The sequence below is a fragment of the Lissotriton vulgaris genome, chromosome 1_1, assembly GCF_964263255.1.
Source record: "Lissotriton vulgaris chromosome 1_1, aLisVul1.2, whole genome shotgun sequence".
In the NCBI taxonomy this organism is placed as follows: Eukaryota; Metazoa; Chordata; class Amphibia; order Caudata; family Salamandridae; genus Lissotriton; species Lissotriton vulgaris.
The window spans coordinates 1025107842-1025135685 of NC_141685.1; the positions used below are offsets into that span (position 1 = coordinate 1025107842).

A 27844-nucleotide genomic window follows, 5' to 3' on the forward strand; every position below is an offset into this window, starting at 1 on the left:
ATACTCACGCGTGCCTGTGTATTCAGCTGGTAGTTCGCCTTTTTGCTTCTTAAACATTTTTGGAGGGAGTTGGTCCATGCCCAAAACTTTGTGAAGTTGACCGAAAGCTGCGAGCCGCAGGGCATGCTGCAAGTAAAGCATAAGTGCAGTCCTGAACAAAGGTAGCCTATCAGAAACTGGTTCTGTGAAACGGTACACCGTTTGTACGGAATAGCTAGGCATTTACAATTCCAAAAGGAAATGGCTTCAGTTCACTAGCAAGGACTAAGAAGCAGCAGACACACAAACCCTATATGACAACGATGAAGGCTGCTATTCGGCTTGCGTGTTGCAGACCCTTGTATTTTTTCCCCCCACTGGCCTGAACAAGAGACTAAAAAAGGCATTCGATTGAAGTACCCACAAAGTCACATAATGAAATGTCCGGTCAGACATTAAGTCCAGAGGAAAAAACAGATTTTCAAATCAGATGTGCTATGGGCCTGATTTTTAGGACAGCGGCCAAATAAACGTTAAGCATGGGTCAGTTTAACAACGTCTGCAGAAATAGTTACCTGAGCACTCTGGGTAATGTCCTCTCTTTCTTGTAAGTCCAGATGACCAATAGCATCAGTAGCCTCTTTCTCGCATGGGTCATAAAGGCCAGGGCCATCTGAAACATTTAAGGACTCTTCATGAAGAGTGGTCATTCAGAGTTTAGAAATGGTCTTCGTTAAAACACAAGCACATTCAAGAACAGCGACTCCTTAAGATTACGATTATGTGGTACAAAGCACATAATGAAGAATTTATTGCTTTCCTATTCCGACTCTGTATTGACTGCACGCCATGGGAAGGAGACCGGAATATCCACCTACCTGGCATAAGGATTCCAGATGCAAGGCACTCTAGCACTCTCCGAATAGCTTCGCCAGCTCCCATGGGTCTGTTGGCGGTTCCGATTGCCTTTTCGCAGAGAAGTTCCAAAGGCTGATGACCAAAAGGAGGGTAGGAATCAATCATTTACACCAGAATCCAGCACAGGCGAGAAATAAAACAAGACTAACAGGGTTGAAAAAATAGCAGGGTGGCCGGTCTAAGGAATGTAACAAGTAAAAAGAAAATTAAAGCCCCCTATTTAACTGGGTCTGACGGGAAAAAAGGCGTGCCCCACCGCCCATCCAATACCATGGTTTATCAAAATTTCCCAATTAGGGACTAGAAATGGGTATGTGTGGTCTAAACAAGCTATGGGAATACCATTAATCACAGGTGCTAAGTGCAAAGAATCTGATATTTACCCATCCTCTAAGAGGAGACCAAGTGGGAACACGAGCACAGAGATCCCTCAGAACACGGATTACTATGACGCACGATTTCAAGCCATTCGCTCTCGCCTAGAATGGGCAATGGGTAGAAATTTAGTGAAAACATACATCCCACAAAAAGAACAAAAAAAATAAATGACTTACTGCTACTTTGTCAAGGGTAAACTATTTATGGTTTTACTGGTTTACAAAATACGTAATTAAGTTACAAGAAGATTACAATTACTCTTAACACAAAGCAGCAGCTACGTAAAAGTCGTGCCTCGGCATTAAAGTGCTTCTTTAGCAACTGTTCCTGGACAGACGCTAAGTCCTGCACAGCTAGTAACGAATGTAATCTTAAGTGTTAACTTAGTTTAAAATTAACCATGTTCTACTAAAAGACAAATAATAACAAAATGCAAACCTGGAACCACTTGGCGTGTCGGAGTGACGCCAAGGCAGCAAGGCATTTCTGCCTGTCCAGAACGTCCGGGGTGTCGTTGACTGATAGCGTTTCTATTCATGGATGGAATAAGAAGACAAGGCACAGTTTGACCAAGGGGGGTCTGTCAGATGGAGAGGGGAGGAGGCAGCTTCCTAAAGGGCAGCTGAGGCTCCCTACAGATAATGTCCCTTCTCATAAGAATTAATCTAACCCTTAATGCGCTGAACTGTAAAAGAAAAACTGCAGTAAAAGAAAATATATTAAGAGTAGTGATAGCAGAAAACAAAAAAAATTGACTATGTGAATGATCCATTAATATTTAACCTGTGCTACCCAAGGGGCGGTGCAGGGAAGGGTATGGTGGAATCTGATGGGTGCCACATTCAGCTTCTAAAGCAGATCTGGTCTCTTCGTTGCTCTATAACCAAGGGAACCCCCTCCGCCCACAAGGCTTGACTGCCCTGGCCCCGGCCCGTGACAGAGAGAGTCCTGTTGGTCAAAGGTCCAGCGTCCCTAAAATCGACACAGAAGGCTTGATACGATCAGAACCATAGGAAATCATTAAATGACCACAATATAAATATATCATACAGTATGTGCTGCAGCAAAATTGAATCTTGTATTTAAAATATCTTGAGAGGGTTTTAGATAAGGCTAGTAGAGCAGTTAATATGCTTACAACCGCAAAACACGAAAGAAGTCTACTTAGCATTGAAAATGCTCATTGGGGTATTAAGTTAGACACGTAAAGTACTTTTTGAATGTTTTTGGTCTGTAGGCATTTACAAATCTAACTTTATCCAAAACTGCATCTCTCCCTGACAATGCAATTGCCTGAATATCAGACAAGTGATCCAATAAAATCTTGCTCATTTTTGCTGCAACACACACATCATCGCAGTTCTAAGACATGCATGAACAGCAGTAGCCTTCCGTGGTGCACCAAAAATTATAATGGCAGCTAGGAACTCCAAACCCACCAGCTTCAACCAACCCAGAGCAAGCATCGACGTGAAACAAAAACTCGTAAGTTCGAGATGAAAATATTCATTGAACTACATTTCATTACTGTGATTTACGGTTTCGTTTTATGCACTCCACTAAGAAATCAGGAAGAGATTCAACAGGCGTACACAATATAGTCTACCCATATTCCCCAAAGTAAAGAAATACTACAGCAAGTGACAAACTAAGTTTGCAGCTGTGAATCAACGTTCCACAAAACCATCCATCCTCGCCCTACAGTTATTTACTAAATAAAGCACCACATTTAAAAATCCCAAGCCAAATACCAACATTCATCGTACAACAACATTTCAGGCGTACTAACGCAATGGTCTCTGCACCCACTCACATCCACTTTGGACCATATGTATCAACACATTTTCCCATTGACACAGAATGGGTAAAAAACTTTGATACATCTGGCCCCATGTTCCTACAACAAATGTTAAGTTACGCGATACAGAGCTCCTGATCGAGGCCTGGGGTCGTCAGTCGCATACCTCCAGATAGTTTCTCAGCTTCTTCCCGAACCAGTGGTGAAGTCATTCTAATGGTGAGCTCCAACGGAGGCTCCTTGGTGTTCTTGATGAGGATTGACGCGTCCTCGATACACTGGATGACTTCATACTTCTCTTCGGTAACATTCTAGGAAGGAGCACCGCAGAACCTTAGTCAATGGCTCTTAAACATCAAGTCCAAAATCAACGTGTTCACCCTATCTTCCAGCTAAAAAATTTGATTCGAAACACTATACTGATTGGGAGGAAGTGATGTTAATAAACACTATGGCATGCTGTGACTAAAGCAGTGTTCACCTGGAGATACTGCTGTAATTTCGCTATCTTTAGTAAATGAACAGATTGCACTCTCGCGTAAGAGGTCAAAACGTATACTCACAGCAAACTGAAGCTCTAGATTATCCGCTACTTTCGTCAAAAGCGTAACCGTTGGCTTATCCTTGCATAGGAGAACCAATTCAAGTTCCAAGTCGCCTTTCAGCAGGAGGCCCTTCGCCACCAGTCCAACTCGCATGACTCCTCGGAGGGTCCTGGTCATGTTTTCTGATGTGGGCTTGGCTTCTGCCCTATGAGGCAACGGTCAAATTAATAAGACATTAAGCTGTAATGAACAGAAATGGATTGGGTGTACCTACTTGAACAAAAACACAAAAATCACACCTACCCTTCCTTTGCATCCTCGTCTGTAGTTGCCTCCATGACCTCGGGTTCCGGGTCAGTCTTTACTTGTTCGCCTAGTACCTTCTCTTGCTCATCTATCCAGTCTGACACCGCTTTAAGGGCCCTTTCTGTATGCGAGACCATGTTCTGTACCGCTTCCAACTCTTCCTGAGTTGGATACACAGCTGAATGCTTTGCCATGACATGGCGGTCATCGTTTACGAAGATACGCATTTGACGCTGTAATTACAATGAGAAGGCGGGTTGATAGTTCGACAAACTGTTAAAATCATCACCAGCCAAGACCTTACCATGTTCTGCAATTGTACTGCCTGTATATATCTAATAACTTATCATTTCACAAGTCAAGAGTTCTCAGCAGAATATAAAAACGTTAACTAATTTGGTATCACCTCCTTGGTTCGTCCAGTTTCACCAACACAAGTTCCTCATAATCATGTACAATGAACTAACTCTTCCCATATCGGATTTCCGCCTCAGCGACAGTCGCACACCTGTGCCCACGTAATTTCAGTGGAACAAAATCACCATCCCGAGTCATTGTGCAGTGTATTTTATGGGGAGAAAGGGATGCGAAACAAATTTCACACATCGGCTCTTTCAAATAGGATATACCTGGTGGAGAAAGACAGTTAATACATCCCTGATGTAGAGTAAGCGGTGCTAAGACTGAAAACAAACGTACAAGTTTAAAAAATGCGTTTTGTACCGATGACCAAAAGCGCTGCATTGCGGAGATCGAGCATAATGAAAACAGCAGTACTACCAAAGGCTCCGAGCACAGTCAACAAGAAAGACAATGTTTCTAGACTATTTTGCAATGGTCTTAAGACCAGTACACCTGAGCTATTGAAGAACAGCCCAATGTATTCATAAGCTGGAGACACATTCCTACTTGTAACCAAACCCCTACTTCCCCGTAACGCATTATAATCATTACTAGGCATCCATACCATGCACTTGTTTTTATGACCGTGGTTGGTCACTTCAGATGTACCCGGCAGTGGCTGCAGAAGCAACTATCCAGAAAACGTTACAAGGTACGAATGAACAACGTTAAGGTATATTACCAGTAGGTGTGTACTGCAACATAGAAGATTCGGCATGAGGGCATCCCACGTTGTATATCCAATTTCTTAATACAGCGTTCGGACATGACAGATCTACAGGAACCAAAATGCCCATCCTCCAATGTACTCTGGTAATGTTCAAAGAGCATTTCTATGACGGCTGCAAAAAGTTAAGGAACCCACGGTGGACAGAACTGGGCTAGGGCAATCATGTCAACCGGCATTGAAACATCGAGTTAGACACTCGAGTCCATGACACTGTCGCTTTTGTTGAAGACCGCACCGACATTCACGACTGAGTTATTATGGGGGCATATGTTTATCCAGCACACGAGCGAGTGCGTGTATGTGAGAAAACTTTACATTATAAAAGCAGTGGGTACATAAATGCCCCATGCAGGTATAGTTTTAAGGGGAGACTTGCACCAGAGACGCAGATGGGTACTGGGAAAGTACCCGGCGTCCGTAATGAAGCCACACAGATCAGAAGGATGGGATTCGTTTGGGAATAAAAGGACAATTACACGCGGTGTGGGTTTGAACTCCCGGTTCCCAGAAGCACCGCAATACTGATAGTATCGAACCTATGTGCAAAAGAGGAAACGCACGAGTAAATCGGTGTCCACAAACCACAAAGTGGTATTACCCAGTGTGCCTCGCGCTTCCGCCATTACAGCGGCACAAAAGGCCGTCAGCCGCCATTACAAGCCAGACCCTGCACCGGTCACGGCGCCCGATCGCTTAAAATGTGGTCAGCGCGTTACCAGCTGGATAAGTAGCGCAGAAGAGCACATACAATATAAGCCAGCGAATTAAAGTGCTTACTTAGGCTGTCAACGTCGTTTAACACCGGTACGATTCCGAAAAAGGGCTCGCGGCTTGAGTCACAAAACGTGTTTTATGACCCCCACCCGATTCCCTATAGTATCGTTTAGCCCTTTCGTCGAAACGCTTACTCTCGTCGTTTCTATTAAGTTCCCCTGCAGCTTGCCGGCTGCGACACACGCTGGAGCCGGCAGTTGAGTGGACGGAACCATTGACAGAAAGATGTAGAACTATCCCACCTGGAAAAAGACCCAAAATATTTTAGTTTACTCACCAGTGTTTGGATAGCGAAGGGCCCCCGCCGAAAGTAAGCCTGGAGATGGTTACGGCTCTGCTCTCGCTCCCCTTCGCCCGCAACCTCTTTGGTTCGGCTCGAGCGCTACCACTAAACAATGGCGAACCAAAATGGCGCCCGTGAGGAATACGGGCGGTAACACGACGCCAACAGAAATCGGCGTTGTGAAGAGAATGTCGGCCGTCCGACAGCACATATATACTGGGCTTGTTCCTGCGAGGAATAGGAGGGGTCTATTCGCGGGTCAAGCCTCGTTTGGGAGAGTAAAAAGGCGGAGTATAGGTGAAGGTTTCGCTCTAGTCTCCACCTCCTGCCTTTGAGCTCAACGAGGCGACGTCACTGTGTTACTGTTACCAACCGTCTGACTGTGCTCGTGAAGAAAGACTACTGGTGAGTCGCATAGCAACAAAAGAGGGAGCACAGAGTAATTGAACAGGCTTTGCTTTAGAAATGAAAGAAAGACGACACTGACAACTGCATGAGGTGGGAGAGAGCAGTGCCAGTTGCGGTATTTAGAAGGCGTTTCGGAAGTGCAGAGAGAATGGTTCAGCATTCCGTTCATCATTTGTTCCTTTTGCTTTTGTCACCCTAAGTGGGAAAGGTATGCCCAGACGGGGTCCCGTGCTCACTCCATCCTTCTATTTATTTATTTTATGCGTTTTTTTTAAAAAAAAATCTTTTTATTAGCAGATTAGATGAGAGCAATTAGGACAGGCTGAGCACATTTGTAATCTTCAAATTCCTTATGTGTACACAATCGCCATTTCGGTTCAGTAATTAACCATTTTCATTTTTATAAGTTCCAAAACATTTCCACTATTTTTATTAGTTTTATTTATTTATGCAATTTTATATAGCGCGGACTTTACCCGAAGGCGTCAGAGCGCTTCACAATAGGAACAGAAATGATACAAACTGAGATCATTACACGAACAACAGATTGCAAAAACAAACGTTATGTTACATACGGTAAAGTGATAATTGTGAGCAAACAAAAATACATGAGGTAGTAAAAATTGTGATCAACCAAAAATACATGAGGTAGTAAAAAGTGCACAGGCGGAAAAAGTGACAAGTGTGGAGGCTACAAGAGAAAACAAAGTATAATTTGAGGTATAATACTGCAATATATGCTAGACACTCAGGCACAAGAACAAACGTTACGTTACGTAGGCAAAGGTGGCACTTGTGCAAGTATCAAAGGTAAAAAACATGTGAGAGGAAGCAAACCGAGTGTTACAGGGGCAAAGTGGTGAGTGCAAGTTGCAAGAGGGTACCAACCCCAAGTACATGGATAGTACTGCAATAAAAGGCAAATACTCTAACCACAAGAACACACTGGGAAGGCACTTCCATGGTCATGGAAAGTAGAAATTTTCAGTAGTGGGAGGTCTTCCTTCAGATAAAAGAGAGGACGTGAGTTACTTTTGGAGGTGTCTCTGGAGGACCCCCTCCCATTCCCTCCCTCCCTTGGCACTTACATAAGTCATATTCAAACATTCATGGTTCCTGGCCCACTCTACATATTCACATTACTTGCTGTGAACCTGCTACAACCTTATGGAGGACTATACATAGTTCTTAGCGTATGTTGTGTCTGTCTCGTGCACCCATAGGTATTCACAACAATTGTAGTATGTTTTGGCCCTAGCCAGAGAGAGGGCACCATAGTCCATGTGCAGATCATCATATCCTTTAGTCCTCAGCAACAGAATGGTCAGACGCATCGTCCTCGCCTGCCTCAAAGGACCCCAGTAACGTATTGCAGTCTACCCGAAGGTGTCAGTGCGCTTCACAATAGGAACAGTAATGATACATAAGGAGAAAATTACAAGTGAGAATGTTACTTTATCAAACTATACGTTACATGAGTCAATAGTGACAATTGTGCATGTATCAAGAGCAAACAAAATACAATAGGTGGCAAACGATACTTTACATGAGGAGAAAAAGTGACATGTTTGCATGTTACAAGAGCGTACAAAGTACAAGTAGAGGTATAAAACTGCAATAAAAGGCCGAAACTCAAAACACAAGAACAAACGTTTCGTTACACGAGACAATGGTGGCAATTGTGCATGTATGAGAGGCAATCAAAATACAAGAGGTAGCAAACGATACATTGCACGAGGAAAAGTGACGTGGGCATTGTGGTGGGCCAGGACTAGGTCTGACTGGACCCGGATGTGTCAGTCTAAAAGAAGCGCACAGGACACTGGAATACTCTGTAAGCGGGAAAGACCTCGCGCGATCTCCCGCAGGTTTATTTATACCCTCTGAGCGAGCCCACTTCGAGGGGGGATGCATGGGTGCGTTACAATGTTTGGGAGAGCCCAAGTGGCTCTCTACATCCCTCCTTTGTTTTAGTCCGACATCAAACACTTTCACCACCCTCACGGGGATACACAGGCAAAGTCTCAGAGTCGTTGGCTTGGACCAGGGTTGGGCCGGAGGCTCTAACGTTGGCTTCGGCCACAGGGAGGGGGCACAACCCCCGCCGGGGTTTCTTGACTTTCCTCACTGCCCTGGGTCTGCCTGGTTAACTGGGGACTGGCCCCTGCCCCTTGATCCACTGGTCTGGGGACCTAGATGGCCGGACTCCGCCCTGGTGATGTCCCCGAGAGGGGTGTCCTGGATGTCGTGTTCTGAGATATGTCAGTTTCTGGGTCGGTTTCCGTTTCCATGGCCTTTTTGAAGTTGGAGACATTGCGGGTGACTAGTTGGTGTCCTTTCCGGGCCGTCACCATCGTCCCTTTGACCTTTTCCACAACCCAGACCTCAGGTTCATACGGTGTTCGAAACTTCCACCCGGGGTGTCAGTCCTTGTTCACCACAGAGCCTCCTATTTTGATCGTCGACTCCTGCGCGCGACGAGCCTCACTTGCCTTCCGGTTTGTGGTCTCTCTCCTCGCCTGGACAGCCTCGTCATCCCTCGTCCCAGGCATCCATGTTGGATCCAACGGTATGCTGTCTCTGGGGGCTCTCTTGAACAACAGGTGAGCAGGGGCACATTTCGTGGTGCTGTGAGGAGTTTGACTATACGCTCCCAGAAATTGGTCAAGGGCGGTTTCCGGATCTTCTCCACTGTCTACTGCGATGCGCAGAGCCCGGTTGAGGGTTCTCATCAGCCTCTCTACTTCCCCATTTGCTTGGGGCCACAATGGGGTGATCTTTCGATGTCGTATAGCAAGTTTCGTCACATAGCCCTGGAATTCCCGCCCTTGGAAGGGGGGTCCATTGTCAGATTTGATCTCTTCCGGCAACCCCATTATGGCGAAGACACGGTCCATGACTTTCTTTACCTGGGGGAACGCTGTCGATATGATGGCCACAACAACCGGGAACTTTGATAACGAATCAACGATGACCATCATGTGACGTCCGTCGGGAAAACTGCCAAAATCCACAGTCAGGTGTGTCCACGGGGTGCTGCAGGGTTCCTCGGTGTACACTGGTGCTGGCGCGGGGTCTCCTCCAGTGATCGTGCAGGCATGGCATGATCTCACCATCTCAACCACCATAGTGTCAACCAGACTTTGTTTCTCAATCTGGCCTTTGTCTTGGCCATTCCCTGGTGGCCGACATGGGCTAAGGCGAGGATTCTCTTCTGTATGCTTTCAGGTATCACAATCAGGTGTCCTCCTCGGACGACTCCTTCCTCCCCCACACTCAACTCATTCCGCACTTACCATATCTGTTGGCGCGCTTGGCCAACCTCTAGCCGGAGGGTCCGTACTCCATCCATAAAACGAGCCCAGCTGTTTCTTTCCAACGCTTCTTGGACCCGAGACAGGGTGGCGTCTTCCTGGGTGGCTTGTCCTATTTCCTTCAGCGTCATCGCTTTGGGGCAAGCCGCCTGCGAAACCATGTTGACGAAGGCCTCCACGCCATAGCCGTCGGCCGGAGGGTGGGCTGATCCAGTCACCTCCCGGTGTCGGGACAGATGATCGGCAGGATTGTGCGCCCCAGGGCGGAAAATGACCTTGAAATGGTACCCTTGTAGTTGTACAGCCCATGGTTCAATCCGCGGGGGAGCCAGACGGGATGATCCTGCAAATAGAGGCAACAGTGGCTTGTGGTCGGTCACCACATTGAATTCCTGGGCGCACAGGTATAGTTGAAAATGTTGGCACGCCCACTTGATTGCCAGCGCTTCACGTTCGATCTGTGCGTAGCGCATCTCGGTGTCGGTCAGGCCTTTGCTGGCATACACAACAGGCTTCCATACTTCGGAGCCGTGGTCTTGCATGAGCACTGCCCCTAGTCCCACGGGACTTGCATCCACAACAAGCTCCATCTTGCGCTGTGGCTGGAAGTAAGCCATTGTGGTTTTGTCGAGTAGGCTTGCCTTGATGCCCAGGAAGGCTTTGTTAGCTGCCATCGACCACTCCCACTTGTGGTCCTGGCGCGTGAGTGCCCACAGAGGCTCCGACATCGCCGCCAAGTTGGGGATGAATTTTTTCTTATGTGAGGTCAAACCGCAGTCCACCAGCCGTTGTAGTGTCGCTCTCAGGTGTGAGTGATGTTCCTCGAGGGTATCAGAGTACACTAGTATGTCGTTGCTGAGGTTGATTACTCCTCGCAGCCCTTACAGCACCTCCCGAATGGCGTTTTGGAACACTTCGACCGCTGATGATACACCAAAACTGAGCCGCCGGTACCGGCGCAGCCCCACATGCGTTGAAAAAGTGGTGACGTACCGACTTTCCGGTTCCAATTCTAGCTGATGGTACCCCGCATTGAGGTCCAGCTTGGAGAACCACTTTGCGCCGTTCAGGTCGACCACAATGTCATCCATAGTAGGGGTAATATGTCGCTCCCGTTTCACCGCCATGTTGGGTAGCCTCATGTTGACGCAAAGTCGAATCGCTCCCGGTTGTTTGGGCTTGGGGGCCACGACCAGCGGAGACACCCAAGGGGTGGGCCCGGACAACTTTTCTATTACTCAGAGGTCCTCCAACTTCCGGAGCTCTTCCTCCACCTGTGGGCGTAGGTTGAAGGGCACACGCCGATGCCGGAGAGCTATGGGTCGCACTTAGGTGTCGATGTGAAGTCGGAATTTATTCCCTTTTAGTTTTCCCAACCCTTGGAAGAGCGCTGGGAATTCTCCTAGCAGTGCTTCTGCATGTGACCCATGCACCTAGTTTGCGAAGAAAACAAGTTTGAGGTCCTCCGCCGTGTGGCAGCTGAGCAAAGTCCCCTTCTTTCCTTAAGTCACGTGAAATTTGGCCTCCGTAGAGTGGTTCCCACTCACAATGGTGGTTTGAATTACGCCCGCAGTGGTAGGGGGTCTGTTCCTCCATATGTGTAGACTCTTGCACTTGAGGGTGCGAGGGGTGGCTTCGGTGTTAGTTTCTCATACTGATCGGAGTCCATTACATTTACGGAAGCTCCCGTGTCAATGAGGGCCTGTACATTGGTGCCCTCAATGCTTGCCAAGCACATGGGGGGTGGTCGTCGTTTGGTTCCTGATCGACTAACATACGAGATGACGAACACTTCATCATCATCATCATCGTCGTCTTCATACATTGGACGCCTCTCCTGAGCCTGATCATCAGACGGTGATGACTTGTCGTCCAGTGAGATCTGATGGATGCGCTGTGGTAGGCCTCTAGATCTGGGCGTCGAAGTTCGAAACCTTCCTCCACGGCACATCTTCGCGTAATGGTTTAACCTTCCGCAGCGGGAACATGTCTTCCCCTTTGCCCCGCACGCAGCCGCAACAGGGTGATCCTCCCTGCAGTACCCACACTGGTTCCTTGGTGCGGGCTTGGATGTTTGGCGTGTCGGTGGCGGTCTTCTCCCGATGGCATCCACCTTTTCCTCTTTGATCAGTAAGGTCCTTGCTGACGACGGAGCGGCCACTGAGGTGTGTAGGGCCGCCTCCATCTCCGCTCTGGCGTCCGATAGTTCATGGGACCGGGCCAGGACTAGGATCTCATCTAAAGAGATCCCCGGTTGCCTTAGCATGAGTTTTCTTAACAGCTCCGAGCGACATCCCAGGATGATCTGGTCTCTGATTTCGTCCCTTGGCTCGGTGAAGGGGCACGTGCTGGCCGGCCCGCGCAGCCGCGCGGAGATCATGTCAACAGACTCTGACTCGGTTTGCCATGCTCTCTTGAATTCGAACTTTTCAAAGTCATTATTAAGATGTGGGTCAAAATGTGCATTGAGTGCATTGACCGCCGCGTCGAAGTCGTGGTCCCCCCGTGTTTGGGAGCGTCTCAAACAGGTCGTAGATTTCTGCTCCGCCGTAGTAGATGAGGAGTGACCTTTTGACCGTTCCGTCGGTTTCTCTGGTTCCTTTAAAGTAATGGTTGAGTCTCCCGACCCAGGCTTTCCATCCTGAGGCCACTGATCCGGCGCTGCAGTTGCCGGATCAGTGGCCTCACTGAACGGAGGTAGTGGTGCCACCGCCGTGTGCGTGTGTACCGGAGGTTGAGGGATCAGTGCAGCGCCTTGATTTTGTCCTGCTCCTTGCTGAGCAGCCTCCGCTGCTTCTGGTGCGTTGTTGCTCATAGTGCCTGCGCGCAGCAGCTGGTTAACACTTGGGCCTTGCTGACGTCGAGGCCCGCAGCCCACAGACGGACTTCCTGCACGTGAATCTGCTGCTGCTGCTTCTGCTTTGCAACTGCACCGCTAGCTCCTCTCTCAGGTGGCGCGTAGATGGTAGTATGTGGGTGCGCGCGGTTTCTATTTCCTCCAAACTTTTTCCCCACCGCACTACTCTCCCACATGCAGCATAGCCCAGTTCGCAGTCCCAAGGATTAAATGTCTACAAAACACTTTACTGGTGCAGGGGCAATTGGTTTTGCCAATGCTTGCTGGTTGGTGATTGGTTCTGCCTATGCTTGTTGTCTTGTACTTGGTTGACCTTGCCAATGCTTGATGACTGGCTATTGGTTCCACCAATGCTTGATGACTGGCGATTGGTTGGTCCTGCAAATGCTTGTTGATTTGCAATGGTTTTGTCAATGCTTATTGGTCGTCTCCTGAGGTGAGTTTTTTTTTCCAGTGTGAAAAGTCCTTAAACACTTCAATGGCGCTGGAGCACTTGTTTTTGTTGACAGGCGATTGGTTTTACCAATGCTTGTTGGCCATTCCTTGATATGATTCCCCTGTGGCTCCAACAGCGCGTCTCTCTTTCTCTGACCTTTGAGTAGGTGAGGTAATTCTCCAGGGATCGTTTGCCAGCAGGGCTTGGGGGAAAGAAAACAGGCCGCGGATGAGGACAACTCTGCCTTAGTGCCTCACAGCAGTTTCAAGGCTCCCCGGCCTCTCGGTTTCTCACGGAGTTCCCTCAGGGAAAACAGATGTCAGGGGCAGGGCCTGCACAGAGGTAGGCGTTGGAAGATGCTGCGCAGGCTGGGCGGTTCGTAGGCGGGGTGGTTTCTACTCACCCAGGCACCAGCACGCTGACGGCGAGTCCAGCCAGCTGAAGGCGCTCCCGGGAGGGAGACGCGTGGGCGGACTCGAGCCAGCAGCGGTGACCAGCGCACAACAGGCAGCACTTGGAGCAATGCGGGTGGGCACCGCAGCTCCTCTTTGTGGTACAGTCAGCCACACGGGAGCAGGGCAGCCGCGGGTGGGCACCGCGTACTCCACGTTCAAAGCAGGCAGGTAGGCAGGCACGCGTCAGTTCCAATCTCATCCTCGTCGCCAATGTGGTGAGCCAGGACTAGGTCTGACTAGACCCGGGTGTGTCAGTTTAAAAGAAGCACACAGGACACTGGAATACTCCGTAAGCGGGAAAGACCTCGAGCTATCTCCCGCAGGTTTATTTATACCCTCGGAGCGAGCCCACTCCGAGAGGTGTAGGGATGCATGGGTGCGTTACATTGTTTGGGAGAGCCCAAGTGGCTCTCTACAGGCATGTTACAAAAAAGTACACAATACAAGTAGAAGTATAATACTGCAATAAATGGAAGGCACTCAGACTACAAGAACACTCTGGGAAGGCACTTCTATAGTCATGGAGAACAGAATTTCCTATAATGGCAGGACTTCCTTCAGATAATAGAGAGGGCGGGAATTACATTTGGAAGTGTCTTTGATGGAGGAGAACTTTGAGGTCAGTTTTGAAGGGGGTGAATGTTTGTATGGATGTATGACGTTAGCACGCATACTATTACCACGCATACCTTTACAACGCGGTATTTACAACGAATACCGTTACAACGCATAGCGCTTTGAGGTGCTGGATAGTGGTAAGTATAATTTTATATTCCAACTCCAGTCCCCGTGGACACTAGGGAAGGTGTTGGATATAAAATTAAACTTATTCCCTATCCTAGAGCGCCCCCCAGCGCAATGCGTTGTAATGGTATGTGTGGTAATGCCTGCGTTGTAATGGTAGTGTGTTGTTAAAAATGCGTGCTAAACGTTGTATACCTGTTTGTATTGTTCAGCATTCCGTCTAGTATTTGTTCCTTTTGCTATTATAAACAAGCATTGGCATAGCCAATCGGTCTCACATTTGGAACCCTATAAGTGTTTAGCCATGCAACAGTTAATGTTGTTACACAAAGGATATTGTGCTGGATAACTAAACACTTATAAGTTCCCAAAAGCGAGACCTATTGGCTATGACAATGCTAGTCTATAATGGCTGGTTGAGAACATTTTTACTTTATGACATTAAACGTAGCAAGAGCGAAAAACTTGGTTTAGTTGCAAATTGTGTGCTGTGTTTTTCATGGTATTATTTTCCTGTATTATTGAGGTATAGATTATAAAAATGAGAGTATAAATGAAAATGATGCAAACTTCAAAAGCTGGTGACTATAGTCATGCCTTCGTGTGCAGAATTTCCTGCAAGTACTTGGTATCCACATTGGCTTTTGCACCCGCAGCCATGTGACTAGATGGCATCCATACCTTATGTTTTGCAGAAAGATAGTAAGAAATGCACAATACCAACATTATTGTCCACTTGCCTTTGCATTTGTGTTTTTTTCAACTCCCCATTGTGGTTTTGAAAGCATCAAGCTGGCCGCCGTGAGGTGTTTTTTTAATGTCACTAAATTATTATACGTTCTAGACTTTGACATTCAATTGCAGCAGGTAGTAAATACAATGACTACATTCTGCAGGCCACAGGTTCTTAGTAAGGTTGCCTCAACCATCCACCTTTCCAAGGTCGATTAAATCAGTATCATTGAGTTTGGTAATGGTAAAACCTAAAGGGAAATTTTGTTTTTATTTGGATGGTTGTACAGTGTTAACCCATATATGAAAATACATTTGGGTGCTTTTATCTGCTTCTGGGAGTGTGACGGCATGCTTACCCAGTGGTCATTAGAAAGTCCTGTTTTGCCACGTTTGTGTGACTGCAGGTAACTTTTGCAATGTGTGTGTGTGTTTTCCCAGTGACCTAGATTTTGGGCCTCCCTTCTTAGTCAAACTGCATACAACCTTACTCATCTGTGTGCTTCTAAAGGCGACTATATTCTGGAAGCCTCCGCTGGTTTGATATTTCTATGTCTAAATGTTTTTAAACATAATCATTTTCACTACTTTTGAGAATTAAAAAGGTTGCTTTAAAAAAAAAATAATTAAAAAGTGAAATCAAAATTGCTGTGACCCGAAGGGTCTGTTTAGATGATTATACATACTCTGTTATACTTTATTTTCTCATACAACCGCGGCTGAAATCAAGTGTAGATTGCATGCAGAATTTACCTTTTTTGTTTTTTCTGTTTGTTTGTTTTTACAGTTTTTATGTAGCTGACAAAAGATCAGAGTCTTCTGACTGAACTAGGTTTGAAATCTGCCAAACGTTTGAACTAACATTTTCTCACCCCAGGGCCCGCCTTCCGTTTCACAGTGTGTACAGACATGTTTTTGTGCTACAGTCCGTTTTTGAGGGGAATGGCCAGAAATTAGCGACTTCTAAAGAGTGTAGTCTTGTTTTTTAGGCATAAATACAAGTTTGAAGTGGTTAGGTATTAAGAAAGGACAGCTTTGTCTGAAAATCTCCTTCAAAGGCACAGCACAGTGGATATGTTAATCCCTCTACAAATAAACATCTAAACAGCAGAGAGGCACTTGCGTCATTTCACTATAATCATTACTGTGGCAGAAATGACATCATAAGCCCCTTACCCTAGCACCATGTCATCACAGGAAGTACCGTTATATGACTTTTTAAGCTGATAGCACCCCTATTTTCTGTCTTGTTTTAACAATCTTATTTGAAACCTGAGGCTGCAGCATGGCAACAACGCCTGATGCACTGACAGTTAGTGACAAAAACTGAAGTGGTGTACTTTTGAAAGATCAGAAGCGAGATGGGTTATAAGCGAAGCAGTCAACAGTGCTCCAACAAGCAATGTAATGAGAATTATGTCAACCATCAGCAATAGAGAATTGATGCCCCTGGGAAGCAAATTCTATGACTAAACTCTTGATGTACACATGGGTAAGATGGAGTAGGTAGTAGGTATGCTGTATGCATCATAATGGCCAGATAGACATGTGGCATATCTAAACAAGCAATGGCGGCGCGGCCGTGAAAGTGACACAGCCGCCCGGCCGCAAAAGTGAAAGTAATGGCCAGCGGAGGAAGAGATAACAAAAGGCAGATAGCGGCTGCGCGCAAGCTTTAGGCCAGGAAAAGCTTGTGGGTAGCACTTTGAAAACCTCCTTACTAAAAGTCGAGCAAACCGCGCATGCGCTGCTCTAGGCTCGACCTAAAAAGGCCAACAATTCAAAGAAAAACACTTGAAATGGAGTAGATCATTACAAATAGACCTATGGTTCAGGGAACTTGTCACTTGTGCATTATAATTCATAAGAGGCTATTTTGCATTTTTAATGAACATTGAATCGTGACACATTAACCATATGATGCACTATATGCCTAAGAGAATTGCCTATTCACATACTTGTCAACCCACCAGATTCCTGCAGGATACTACAGTTTTCAAGGATAGTCTCCCACCTCTCTGCATCCAAAAACCTGATTTCTCTGCAAGCTTTAGCCGACTGGGACTTGTTTTGTGTGATTTGGAGTATTCACTGCCAGTAACCTGCTCATGCATAACATTTTTGCCACGCTCTCTCTGCCTGCCATAGCGCTTTCTCTGTGTTCCTGACAGGTAGGGGATAATGTTTTCTTCATTTCAGTTATCCGATCCAGCAGCAGTCCCATACATGCCAAGAGACTGATTCAGGCCTGAATAGAAGTCAATGGAGAAAAATACATTCTCTCAACGATTTGTTTTAAATCTCCCACTTCCCTCTTCTAAAAATCTTGGCATGTATTAGTTATACTTCACAGCATCACATTTTTTTGTTTTTGATTACTTTCGTAACAACTCAAACTGCAAGCCAGATCTCTAGTATTTGCCAATAAACAACTTCTTATTCCTACGTCACTGTCTCACTTCATCACACAGAGGGCACTGGACACTACCTATTTGCCTAGGCTCAGGTTCTTCTGCGCCTTGTCAATTTCTGCTCGGTTATCTTTATACATAACCAACTTGGGTTCAAAACACTCTTTTTCTTGTCTCCGCTAATTAAGTTGATGATCTAATTTAACTACAAGGTCAATAAGAGCATTTCAGGACTGTTGGGAACTACTGCTTGTGCCAGTATATCTTTAAGTCCACCCTTAAGCCTTTTAATAAAAAAATACATTCAGTTTTGCCCCAGGCCACCCTGCCTCCGCCACCAATCTACTGAAACTAGAAATGTAAGTCATCAAATCTTTGGACCTATGTTTTAGATTTAAGAGTTCAGTGTCTACAGATAATAACAAGCATTTACAATGCAACGGTCTCGCCTTTGCAAAAGTTAGAGCTATTGACATTTTAAATGACAAACTTTTTATTCATGTGTTGGTTTTGAAAACAGATAAATAAATGATATTGTCATTTACAATGCCAATAGCTTAATCTCTCGCAAATGCGTGACCTATTGCAGTTGCAATGCAATAGGTCGCATATTTAAGCAAGTTTGAGCTATTGACATTGCAAATAACAATGCGTTTTATTTATGTTTCCAAATCAAAACATAAATAAAAGGTCTCTCACACTGCTGTCTCTCACACACTGCTGTCTCTCTCACACTGCTGTCTCTCCCTGGAACACACACACTGCTGTCTCTCACACTGCTGTCTCTCTCACACAAACTGCTTTTTCTCACACACTGCTGTCTTTCTTACACACAGTGCTGTCTTTCACAAGCTGCTGTCTCTCACACTGCAGTCTCTCACAAGGTGCAGTCTCTCACAAGGTGCTGTCTCTCACACGCTGCTGTCTCTCTCACGCTGCTGTCTCTCTCATGCTGCTGTCTCTCAAACCCTGCTCTCTCACACACCATGCTCTCCCTAGAATACACACACTGCTGTTTCTCACACTGCTCTCTCTCTCACACACCATGCTCTCCCTAGAACACACACACTGCTCTCTCTCACACTGCCATCTCTCTCTCACAACCTGCTGTTTCTCACACTGCTGTCTCTCACACTGCAGTTGTGGGTTGTGGGATGTGGGTTTCCAGATCATATCTGGAGGGTGGGCGCTGCTGCGTTTCATGGGTATTTATTTTACATACTCCGCAGGGCATTAGTGGTAGGTTCAGAAGCTTTTGTTTTGGGGGGGGAGGAATGTTGGTGGTCAGATCTCAGCCCAAAGCCCCGACCCCTCTTCATGACCTTGTGCCCTCATGCCTCGTAAACGCAATTGGCTTATGATTTTGTCCCTTTTTAGACACATCACCTATAAGATCCTCCCCCCAAACCCCCTCCCCCCATTGTGAAATGTGTCTGCAAGTTGGCATGCCGGGGCAGTAATTTTGTGGCAGTCAATGGGTCCCTGCAAAAATGCAGCGTACAAATTATTCATTTTCTAGTCTGCTGCAGGCAGAAAGAGGGTAATGCAAAAACTGAGATTTTGCACCCGATTCACATTTGCATACTACGGCTAAGAAAAAGAAAATAATTGCCCACAGAAACTGAGACAGACAGACAGACAGAAAGACAGACACACACACACACAAACACACACACACACACACACAGCCACACACACACAGAGAGCCACACACACACACACACAGAGCCACACACACACAGAGCCACACACACACACAGAGCAACACACACCGAGCCACACACAGAGCCACACACACAGAGCCACACACACACACAGACACACACAGAGCCACACACACACCCAAAAAAAGCAACATTTTACATTCAGATAGTAATGGCAGATGCGCAAACACTGCATTAAGAGACTGGAAACCAGCGGTGCCATGAAATACTAGTGAACGCCCATTTTTCGTCTCTTCACACAAGGTGGTATTAAAGACTCGAGGAGGAGACAAAATAAAATAGAAACTCATTGTTTTGTTTATTTCCAGGCTAGAGCAGCTAATTCGCAAGGTATAACTGCCAGGATATGCAGTAGTGCATTTTTAGACGTCCAAAAACCACTTTTGGCAACTTACTCGTGCATTGGATATTTACAATTTACAATTTGCTGACAGAGTATAAGCCGTTATGCCTTTTTCTAACTGAGACCTGGCTGGGGGAAAGCTCTGGCCCTGATTTAATGACTGCCATTCCTACTGACTATGTCATCGTCAGAAAGGATAGGGCCTAAGGCAGAGGCGGTGGGGTGCTCTGGTAGTCGACAAGCGTTTTCCTGTGCCATTTTCCCTACTGAAAACATTTCGGGGTGTGAATCCTTGGGTTTTAACCTCTCTCTCTCTCCCCATCAAGCTTGTGTTGGGCTTTTAATATATAGGCCTCCGGGACCCACAGGACTCTTTTTTTGAGGAACTGCAGGCTGTTCTCTCAGTATTATGTTTAAAATCTGAACACTGTATACTATTGGGAGATTTTAACTTGCACATGGATGTAGGGAATGACACTGATGTGATTAAAATATGGGACATTACAGCTCCTTTAGGGCTACTACCCTATATTTCTACTCCCACACACAATAAAGGGCATACTCTCGATCAAGTCTTTTCTACAAATTCGATTGACCCCCCCCCCCCGATTCCTGTCCTTTGGTCTGACCATCTTTTAATACATTTTTTCATTCCCCCTGTCATATCCACCTCTCCAAGGCCGTTGGAAGGCTCTAGGAGAACTTCTCAGGCATTTCATCGGGTGTCCTCTGAAATGGTGGTATCTGCACTCTCGATACACCCTAGTCTACTAGCAGGCAATTTAGAGGAGGACCTGGACGTGTTACATAGGTGGCTTGTCGACAGATTTGAAGAGCTGGCTCCCAAGGCTACTTCTGGTAAAGCCAATAGGCTGCCTCTGCCCCATGGTTTACTCCCTCTTTCTGTGAGTTGCGCAGAGAGTGCAAAAAAGCTGAAAGGGCTTGGCGTCGCCGGTATGATCCCTGTGACAAATTTAAATATAGGGAATCTACTAGGCTTTATCACCGCCAGATCATGGCTGAGAAAAAAGCCTATTTTGGCAAAAGGATAGAGGATGCAGAGAATACGAGTAAGGAAATATTCCGCATTGTGAAAGATTTCATCTCCCCCACCGCAATTTTGCCATCTCACTCCCACACTGAAACCTGGATTCGTCAACTTGCACTCTTTTTTGCCACTAAAATCAAAACTATCCAAGACACTTTTCCCCCTCTTAGTTTAGTTCCTGCACCTGCGATGAGTCTTCTTAGATCTTCATCTCTGGTATTGGAAGGCCCCTCCTTGTTCGACTTTCCACCTATGTCTCTTTCTGCTTCACTAGACTCTCTTGTCAAGCTCAAGTCCGGCTCTCCACAGGATCCTTGTCCCGCAAAGTGTCTAGGTAGAGTAACCCCCGCTATAAATTCTTTGCTCAACCCGGTGCTCAATATGTCCTTGAGCACAGGAGTGGCCCCCCAGGCCTGAAAAGATGCCCTGATCTTGCCGCTCATTAAGAAGCCCAATCTGGACCCATTAGCGCATGCTAACTATAGGCCGATTTCCCTTCTCCCAGCCCTGGCCAAGGTAGTGGAGAAGCATGTGCATACCTCCCTATCTAACTTCATTGAGAGTAATAATATTCTGCACGATACTCAGTCGGGTTTTCGGACCAACATGAGTACGGAAACTGCTCTTCTTGATCAGAAGCTGTCTGGGTGCGGTCTTCGACTGGTTTAGAAGGCACAGCCTTAAATGTAATTCCGATAAATCGGAGTTGCTTTATTTTGGCTGTCCGCCTGATCCCAGGTGGAGGGCCTGGTGGCCTCCGGACATGTACCCTCCTGCAGATGCCTCTTCCAAAGCAAACAATTTGGGGTTTCTGATTGATGATGGCCTCTCTTTTGGGTCTCAGATCCGGGAGCTTTCAGGGAAATGCTATGGCATCCTCAAAATGTTAAGGAAATTCCTCCCTATCCTGTCCCTTGACCATAGGAAGTTCATTGTGCAGGCTTGGATAGGCTCACGCCTAGATTATGCTAATGTGCTCTACTTGGGATTGTCTTAATTTCTGGTGTCACGCCTCCAGATGGTGCAAAACTCCGCCGCAAGGGCCATTTATGGCCTTCAGCGAAGAGTGAGCGCATCGGAATTGCTTAAAAAGCTCCACTGGCTACCTGTCGAAAGAAGAATTACTTTTAAGGCTCTTACCCTTGCCTTTAAAGCGCTTCACCAGATTGGGGCCAGGTATATAAGGAGGCGTTTGACATTCTATGTCCCTGTTAGAAATCTGAGATCGTCCTCCTTGGCTATGGCTTCTGTTCCTTCCGCCAGGCGGGCTAGAATTGGAATACGCTCCTTCCGTTGCTTGGCACCGCGATGCTGGAATTCTCTGCCCGTCTCTCTTAGGAAAATCAGCAATTTACTGGTTTTCAGGAAGGAGCTGAAGACATGGCTTTTCTCCCAGTAATTCCCTCTGTTTCTCGCCCCTCATTTGCCCTGGTCTCTTTTTCGGATTTTTGTCAAAGTGCCGGGACACTCCATGGAGTAGCCGTGCGCTATAAAAGACCCGTTTTAACTTAACATAACATAACATTACAAGCAGCAGATTATGGCAACGGGTAGTTGCTGTATCAGCTAATTATTTAAAACCGGCAGGGGCGAATGTTTAAAAGGTAAAGCAAATAGATACAAAAATCTACATGCCTGGGCGTGAGCACTTCATCCTACTGCTGCTACGTTAAGTGACCAAATTCTGCTGTCAACCCAAAATTAAACACTTGGCTACATGTTAAAGACCTTTACATGCAGAAATTCGTCATTTCAAGCTGACTTTTCATCTCATCTAGGTGAAAGTCACATCTTTCCTTTCCGTTACGTCTGGGTATGTTTATTTTATTTTAGGGTTTGGATATTTCCTGTCTGCGCATTTTCAGCATATGTACCTTTCAGATTGGTGACCCTTTGACTGCCTTGGGTGACTTTTTTTGTTGTACAGATATCACACAGAGGCCCCTTTGCAAAGGATAATGTTGTTAAGGAAAAATTCAGCAGTTATATTTTGAAATAGAATACATTTTAACTCGTGAGTTAAAGTAAAATAACATAAAAACACGCACATGCACCCGTCAGCATTAAAACGATACTATAAGGTTGGACACTGTCGCTCATAAATGAGTGTCGTTTCAGGAAAGAATAGTAGACACATATCTCGGATGCAAAACCAGTCGTGATGGAGGGGAGGCAGAGGCACTGATGCAAAACCAGGTGTGGGGTGGGGCAGGGGCACTAATGCAAAACCAGGTGGGGGTTAGGTGTGGGCCGACTGATGCAAAACCAGGTCGGGGGGTGGAGGGCGGGCACTGATGCGACAAGGCATGAGGTGGAGGGGGCAATAATGCAAAACCAGGTGTGGGGGTACAAAAATGCATATTACGGCGCTGCCTTGCCTCATAAAGCCGGACTGGCTGAGGTTGAATTAGAATACAGCTGCCTTGCTTCGGCTGCAGCTTTGCATCTTTTTGGCAAACACTGCGCTCCCATCTCATCCTCGCTTAAACAAACTGCAACAATTCACCACGAACAGCACCAACGCAGCCCTTTGAATTCATCAGTACACACGCACCTACCTTTTAAAGGTTTTCGGAAGGTTTCGGTTAATTTGAATTCCAATTGGTTTAAAAACCATATTCCAGCACCTTATCGCACTTTCAGCATCCCTCGTCTGCAGCTGTTAGGATCACAGAGCGGCCACCATTTTCTAGTCAAGTGACGCGTGGTACTTCTAAATAAGGACGGTCACCTGCCCACTGATAGCTGAATCCACGCCCACACAGGCCCGTAGGGATGACTAACAGCACCCAGCTATCCCTCACGAGCAGATGTGAAACGCACTTTCTGATGCTGACTCACTGCACCCACACAAACTCTGCTATCTCTCACCACAAATGCACGTGTTCTGCAGCGCGCCTATGTACATGCACCAGGATGATGCTTGCGCGGAATGTAAAATTAGGACTCCCAGTACGGGACAATTGTATTTCGTAGGCAAATGCACTACTGCGATATCTAATGTGGCTCACAAGCAGTGGCATGAGTGAAAGGGTGATGCTTAACAAACTAAGAACCAGGCACCCATTGCAGGAACTAGAAGAGAGAAACATTGCGTGTGAGACTGCTCTGTTTCAGGTCTTAAAAGGAACACACACTCGCCAGGAGTTTTCCGTGATGAGGCGGAATTGTAAACGCTTCGCATGTAATCCAAGAAATTCTGTGCTGCAGACAACCACAGTGCCAGCACAGCCCCCGCTGAGCGGACCTTCCAAGCCACGCGGAGTCCGTTCCAATGCGAACGGCAATTAAACTCTTGGCCAGTTGGGAAATACACACAGCTGCGCGGCATGGACCAGGCTACAAAAGGGAAGCACTGATTCACTCAGCTGAGACTGAAAGCGCGAAGGTGCCACAGCTTTTTAGGACTCAAGCGTTTTAACTTAATAATCATTGTAAAGAAAGGAAAGACTAGGGGAGATCACGCTGCCCGGAGAAGCCTAGTGTGTTCAACACATTTTCTGAGCTTCTTGAAACTTGTAATTGGGACAGCGCTTACTGGAATTATGTCCTATATTAAAGTATTTTAGATTGTAACATTGTCCCCTTTAAACGCGCAGGCAGGGTAGTGATTGCATGCAAAAGACCCTTTTTCTTCTAACTCATTCCCTTTGTGGGGAAAAAGGAGGCAGGCGCGGAACTATTTTTTCAGTGTTACATTTTCTGCTAAATGTTCCTAGTCTGTATTGAACCTTTGCATGCTCTGGCTGCTGCCTGTCTCTTAAGCAGCCATAGGGCCTCGTGTTTACACCCCACAGTGTCAATGCTTGTCTATTTAATGGGGCACTGATTACATGGTGTCCGTTCAGCCCCAGCAGAATACAGCCGTCTCCTCCCCGGGCTGGTAAAAAGGTCTTAATCTGTTGGTTGAGGATTCCTGGGATGAAACATGCCTTATCCTCCCTCGCCGAGATTGGACGCGTGCCCTTCGTGATGGTGCTGTACCCCCAGCCGCCTCTCAAATCCAGGGTCATGACGGAGCCTATCGGAAGCAGCAAGTTTTTACAGATATATCAGCTCAGTGCAAACCTCACCCTTGTCAGAATCACTGTGGGAAACAAGGACAAATAGTGAAACATTATTGGGAGGACCAATAACTTTGGGAAATAATGGAGTTTTCTCCTTGCATTTGATTATACCAAAATGAAAGAAATAGAACAAAAACATCTATTTCTTTCATTTTGGTATAATCGTGGCACCCGCGCATTACTTTTAAAATGTTACAAGTAAAGTGCGGGTGCCGCGATTATACTAACATGAAAGAAATGTCTCTTTTAGCCCCGTCCCTTTCAGACTGGGTGCCCCGACTTCCTTCTGTGGTAAAAGGTTCCTTATCTTCTTTATGGGGCCATCTGGACCCATAAAGAAGATACGAAACCTTTTACGCCAGCAGTAAGTCAAGTAACCCAGTCTGAAAAGGACGGGGCTTAGAAAGAAAGAAGAACATTACTAGGACCTCTTCTCCAATGGCTGGCCACCGTTTAGGACGCCAGCCAATGGAGAAGAGGGGCGGGGCTTAACCTCGCTAGTGAACAATCCTCTATCTCATTAAATCTCGCCAGCTCGACTGCGCATGTGCGCAGTCTTTCGCAGGCCGAGACCTAAAAAGGAATGTCTTTCAGACAACTTACGTCATTCGCTCTTGAACTCTGTATAGTTGTACAATAAGAATCATTTAGTTCCACTAATGGTATAGACCCAGAGGCAGCCGTTCCTCCTAGGTATGACAAGACAAATGCTACTTTAGCTTGTTCAATGGGGAAACAAGATTCTTTAGACATGTAATGCAATTGACATGGATTTATAAAAGTAGCGTACTTGGCAGGGTCCCACAGAAATTGCTCAGGAGGAGCTTGAGGTATTGTGGAAAGAGTAGTTACTTGACAAACCGGAGACCCACACTAGAAGAGGAGGGCACTGAGGAGAACAGATTATCAGCAGCCCCAGCATTGGAATCAGCTGAGGCTGCAGGGGAGGAGCCTTGCTGCAAGACATCTGCTCTAATAGTAAGAGCTTGGGTTTCTTTCTTCAAATTCCCTATCATATGAGCTAAGTCAGCTAAATTCATCTGGCCTTCTTCCATCTCGCCCAGTTGGAAAATAAACGTGTTCTTCATGTTCTGTAATTCTCACCTGTTGTTTCTGCAGGGCGTGATGCACGATATGAAGATAGGTCCCAACTTCCCACACCCACCAATGTCAGACTAGCAATGTCATGGCTAACACAGTAGATATGGGGGAGGGAGAACAAAACAAGGAAAAACACAGCATCAACACGCATCAGGTATGAGTATTCCAGTTGGAAGGTCCTTATGTGATTCCTGAAGTAGAGATAAGGTTATATCTATTACAAAAGGCATGCAGAATGAAAATAACACTGTGGTCCAATTTATCATGCGATAGGATAACTACCTAGAGAGTTTCCTCTTCCACTAGGGTAGATCAATATTTAGCAACAGGCTCACTGGTGTGTGTGTATGTGTATATATATATATATATATATATATATATATATATATATATATAACTATATGGAAGAGATGTAAAATTATGAGCACACACTTAGGACAACATGACACAGTAATCAAAAGCGGTATACATATAACCAACCTAAAAGAAGTTCAGCGTAGAATCCAAATAGGCCCCAACGTATTCATATTTAATAGAACCAGGAGAAAACCCCCAAAAAAACATTCACCCGGGAAGGATAATAAATAATACAAAAACCTACACAAAGATTTGGAGGGCTAGTTACTGAGAATATAATACAGCCCCTTTTATCTCAGGAGACTATTATTATCCATCTATCTTTCTTATTCCTGTCCTCTCCTCCTTCCCCGCCCTCTCCCTGCCAGTTTCACTGGATCTTCTGGCCAAACTTAAATCAGGTTCCCCTTTGGACCCTTGCCCGGCCAAATTTCTTGTGAAATCGGCACAAGCTATCAATGCCTTAATTAATCCAGCCCTTAACCTTTCACTTAGTTCAGGAGTGGTTCCTTCGGCTTGGAAACATGCTCTTATTTTACCACTTCTAAAAAAGACTAATCTTGACCCCTTGGTACACGCCAATTACAGGCCCATCTCTCTGCTTCCAGCATTTGCCAAGCTCGTGGAGAAGCATGTCCACTGTTCCCTCTCCAACTTCCTCGAGACTAACAACATCTTGCATAACACCCAGTCCGGCTTCGGCTCCAATATGAGCACGGAGACGGCTCTAGTGGAAGTTACGGAGCCATCAGGGAGGTTTTGGATTCAGGGGGAAAGGCGATGCTGGTAATGCTGGATCTTTCAGCAGCTTTTGACACCGTCCCCACGGAGGTCTCCTCTCTAGACTTAGTGAGATCGGACTGCGGGGGACGGTGTTCAACTGGTTCGAGTCCTTTCTAGCGAACCGCCGCCAAACGGTCTGGGCCCCACCGTACTCTGCCATGGTGCCGCCATTGGAGGTGGGAGTGCCTCAGGGCTCAATTTTGAGCCTGACTCTTTTTAACATCTTTATGACCCCCTTGGCGGCACTGGCGGAGTCATGCGGTGCCCAGATCATTTCTTATGCGGATGACACCCAGCTCCTCTTCTCCTGTAAGAGGGGTGGGGATTTCGATGGAGAGAGCATCAAAGGCTGCCTCGAGGCTGTGTTCAATTGGTTCCAGTCCAGCAGCCTTAAATGCAACTCGGATAAATCCGAGGTGCTTTTTTTCGGCTGTCTTTCGGATCCTAGTTGGAAGGTTTGGTGGCCATGTTTCCTCCTTCTGCCGCTTCTACCTTGGCCAAGAACCTAGGAGTGCTAATTGACAATGGTCTCACTCTGAAGCCCCAGATTCTTGGCCTAGCTGGTAAATGCTTCGGCATTCTCAAGATGTTGAGGAAATTTCTTCCGCTGCTGTCCTTCGCCCACAGAAAGATCATGGTGCAGGCTTTAATAGGCTCTCGCTTGGACTATGCGAACGCGTTATATCTCGGACTCCCGGAGTACCTTTTATCGCGTCTCCAAATAGTCCAAAGTTCCGCAACACGCGCCATCGCTGGCCTTCATCGGAGATCCAGCGCTAAAGAACTCTTGAAAACTCTACATTGGCTTCCCATTCGGAAGAGTATTGTTTTTAAGACGATGACACTGGCTTTTAAAGCTCTCCACGGAACTGGTGCGAAGTATATTAGTAAGCGGCTGACTTTTTACCGCCATCTAGATCACTGAGGTCAGCGTCGCAAGCCTTGGCCGCC

The 27844-nt window shown here is 46.4% G+C and overlaps 1 protein-coding gene across 4 annotated transcripts in view; it reads right to left on the reverse strand.

The window, feature by feature from the left end:
• Positions 1-6337, reverse strand: part of ILF3 (interleukin enhancer binding factor 3) — a 38938-nt gene extending 32601 nt beyond the window's left edge. For 2 of the 4 annotated variants that reach the window (XM_086961697.1, XM_086961713.1), the window contains exons 1-9: positions 6108-6337; positions 3922-4157; positions 3637-3823; positions 3240-3384; positions 1714-1805; positions 1281-1376; positions 858-969; positions 555-652; positions 9-126 (exon numbers count right to left, since the gene is read on the reverse strand). In XM_086961697.1, the coding sequence (XP_086817823.1) occupies positions 9-126; positions 555-652; positions 858-969; positions 1281-1376; positions 1714-1805; positions 3240-3384; positions 3637-3823; positions 3922-4151 (1078 nt within the window). In that variant the 5' untranslated portion in view covers positions 4152-4157; positions 6108-6337. Of the gene's footprint in view, positions 1-8; positions 127-554; positions 671-857; positions 970-1280; positions 1377-1713; positions 1806-3239; positions 3385-3636; positions 3824-3921; positions 4158-6107 lie in introns of all 4 variants that reach the window. The other 2 variants (XM_086961689.1, XM_086961705.1) reach the window with 2 other exon arrangements.
• Between the last annotated feature and the right edge of the window lie 21507 nt (positions 6338-27844).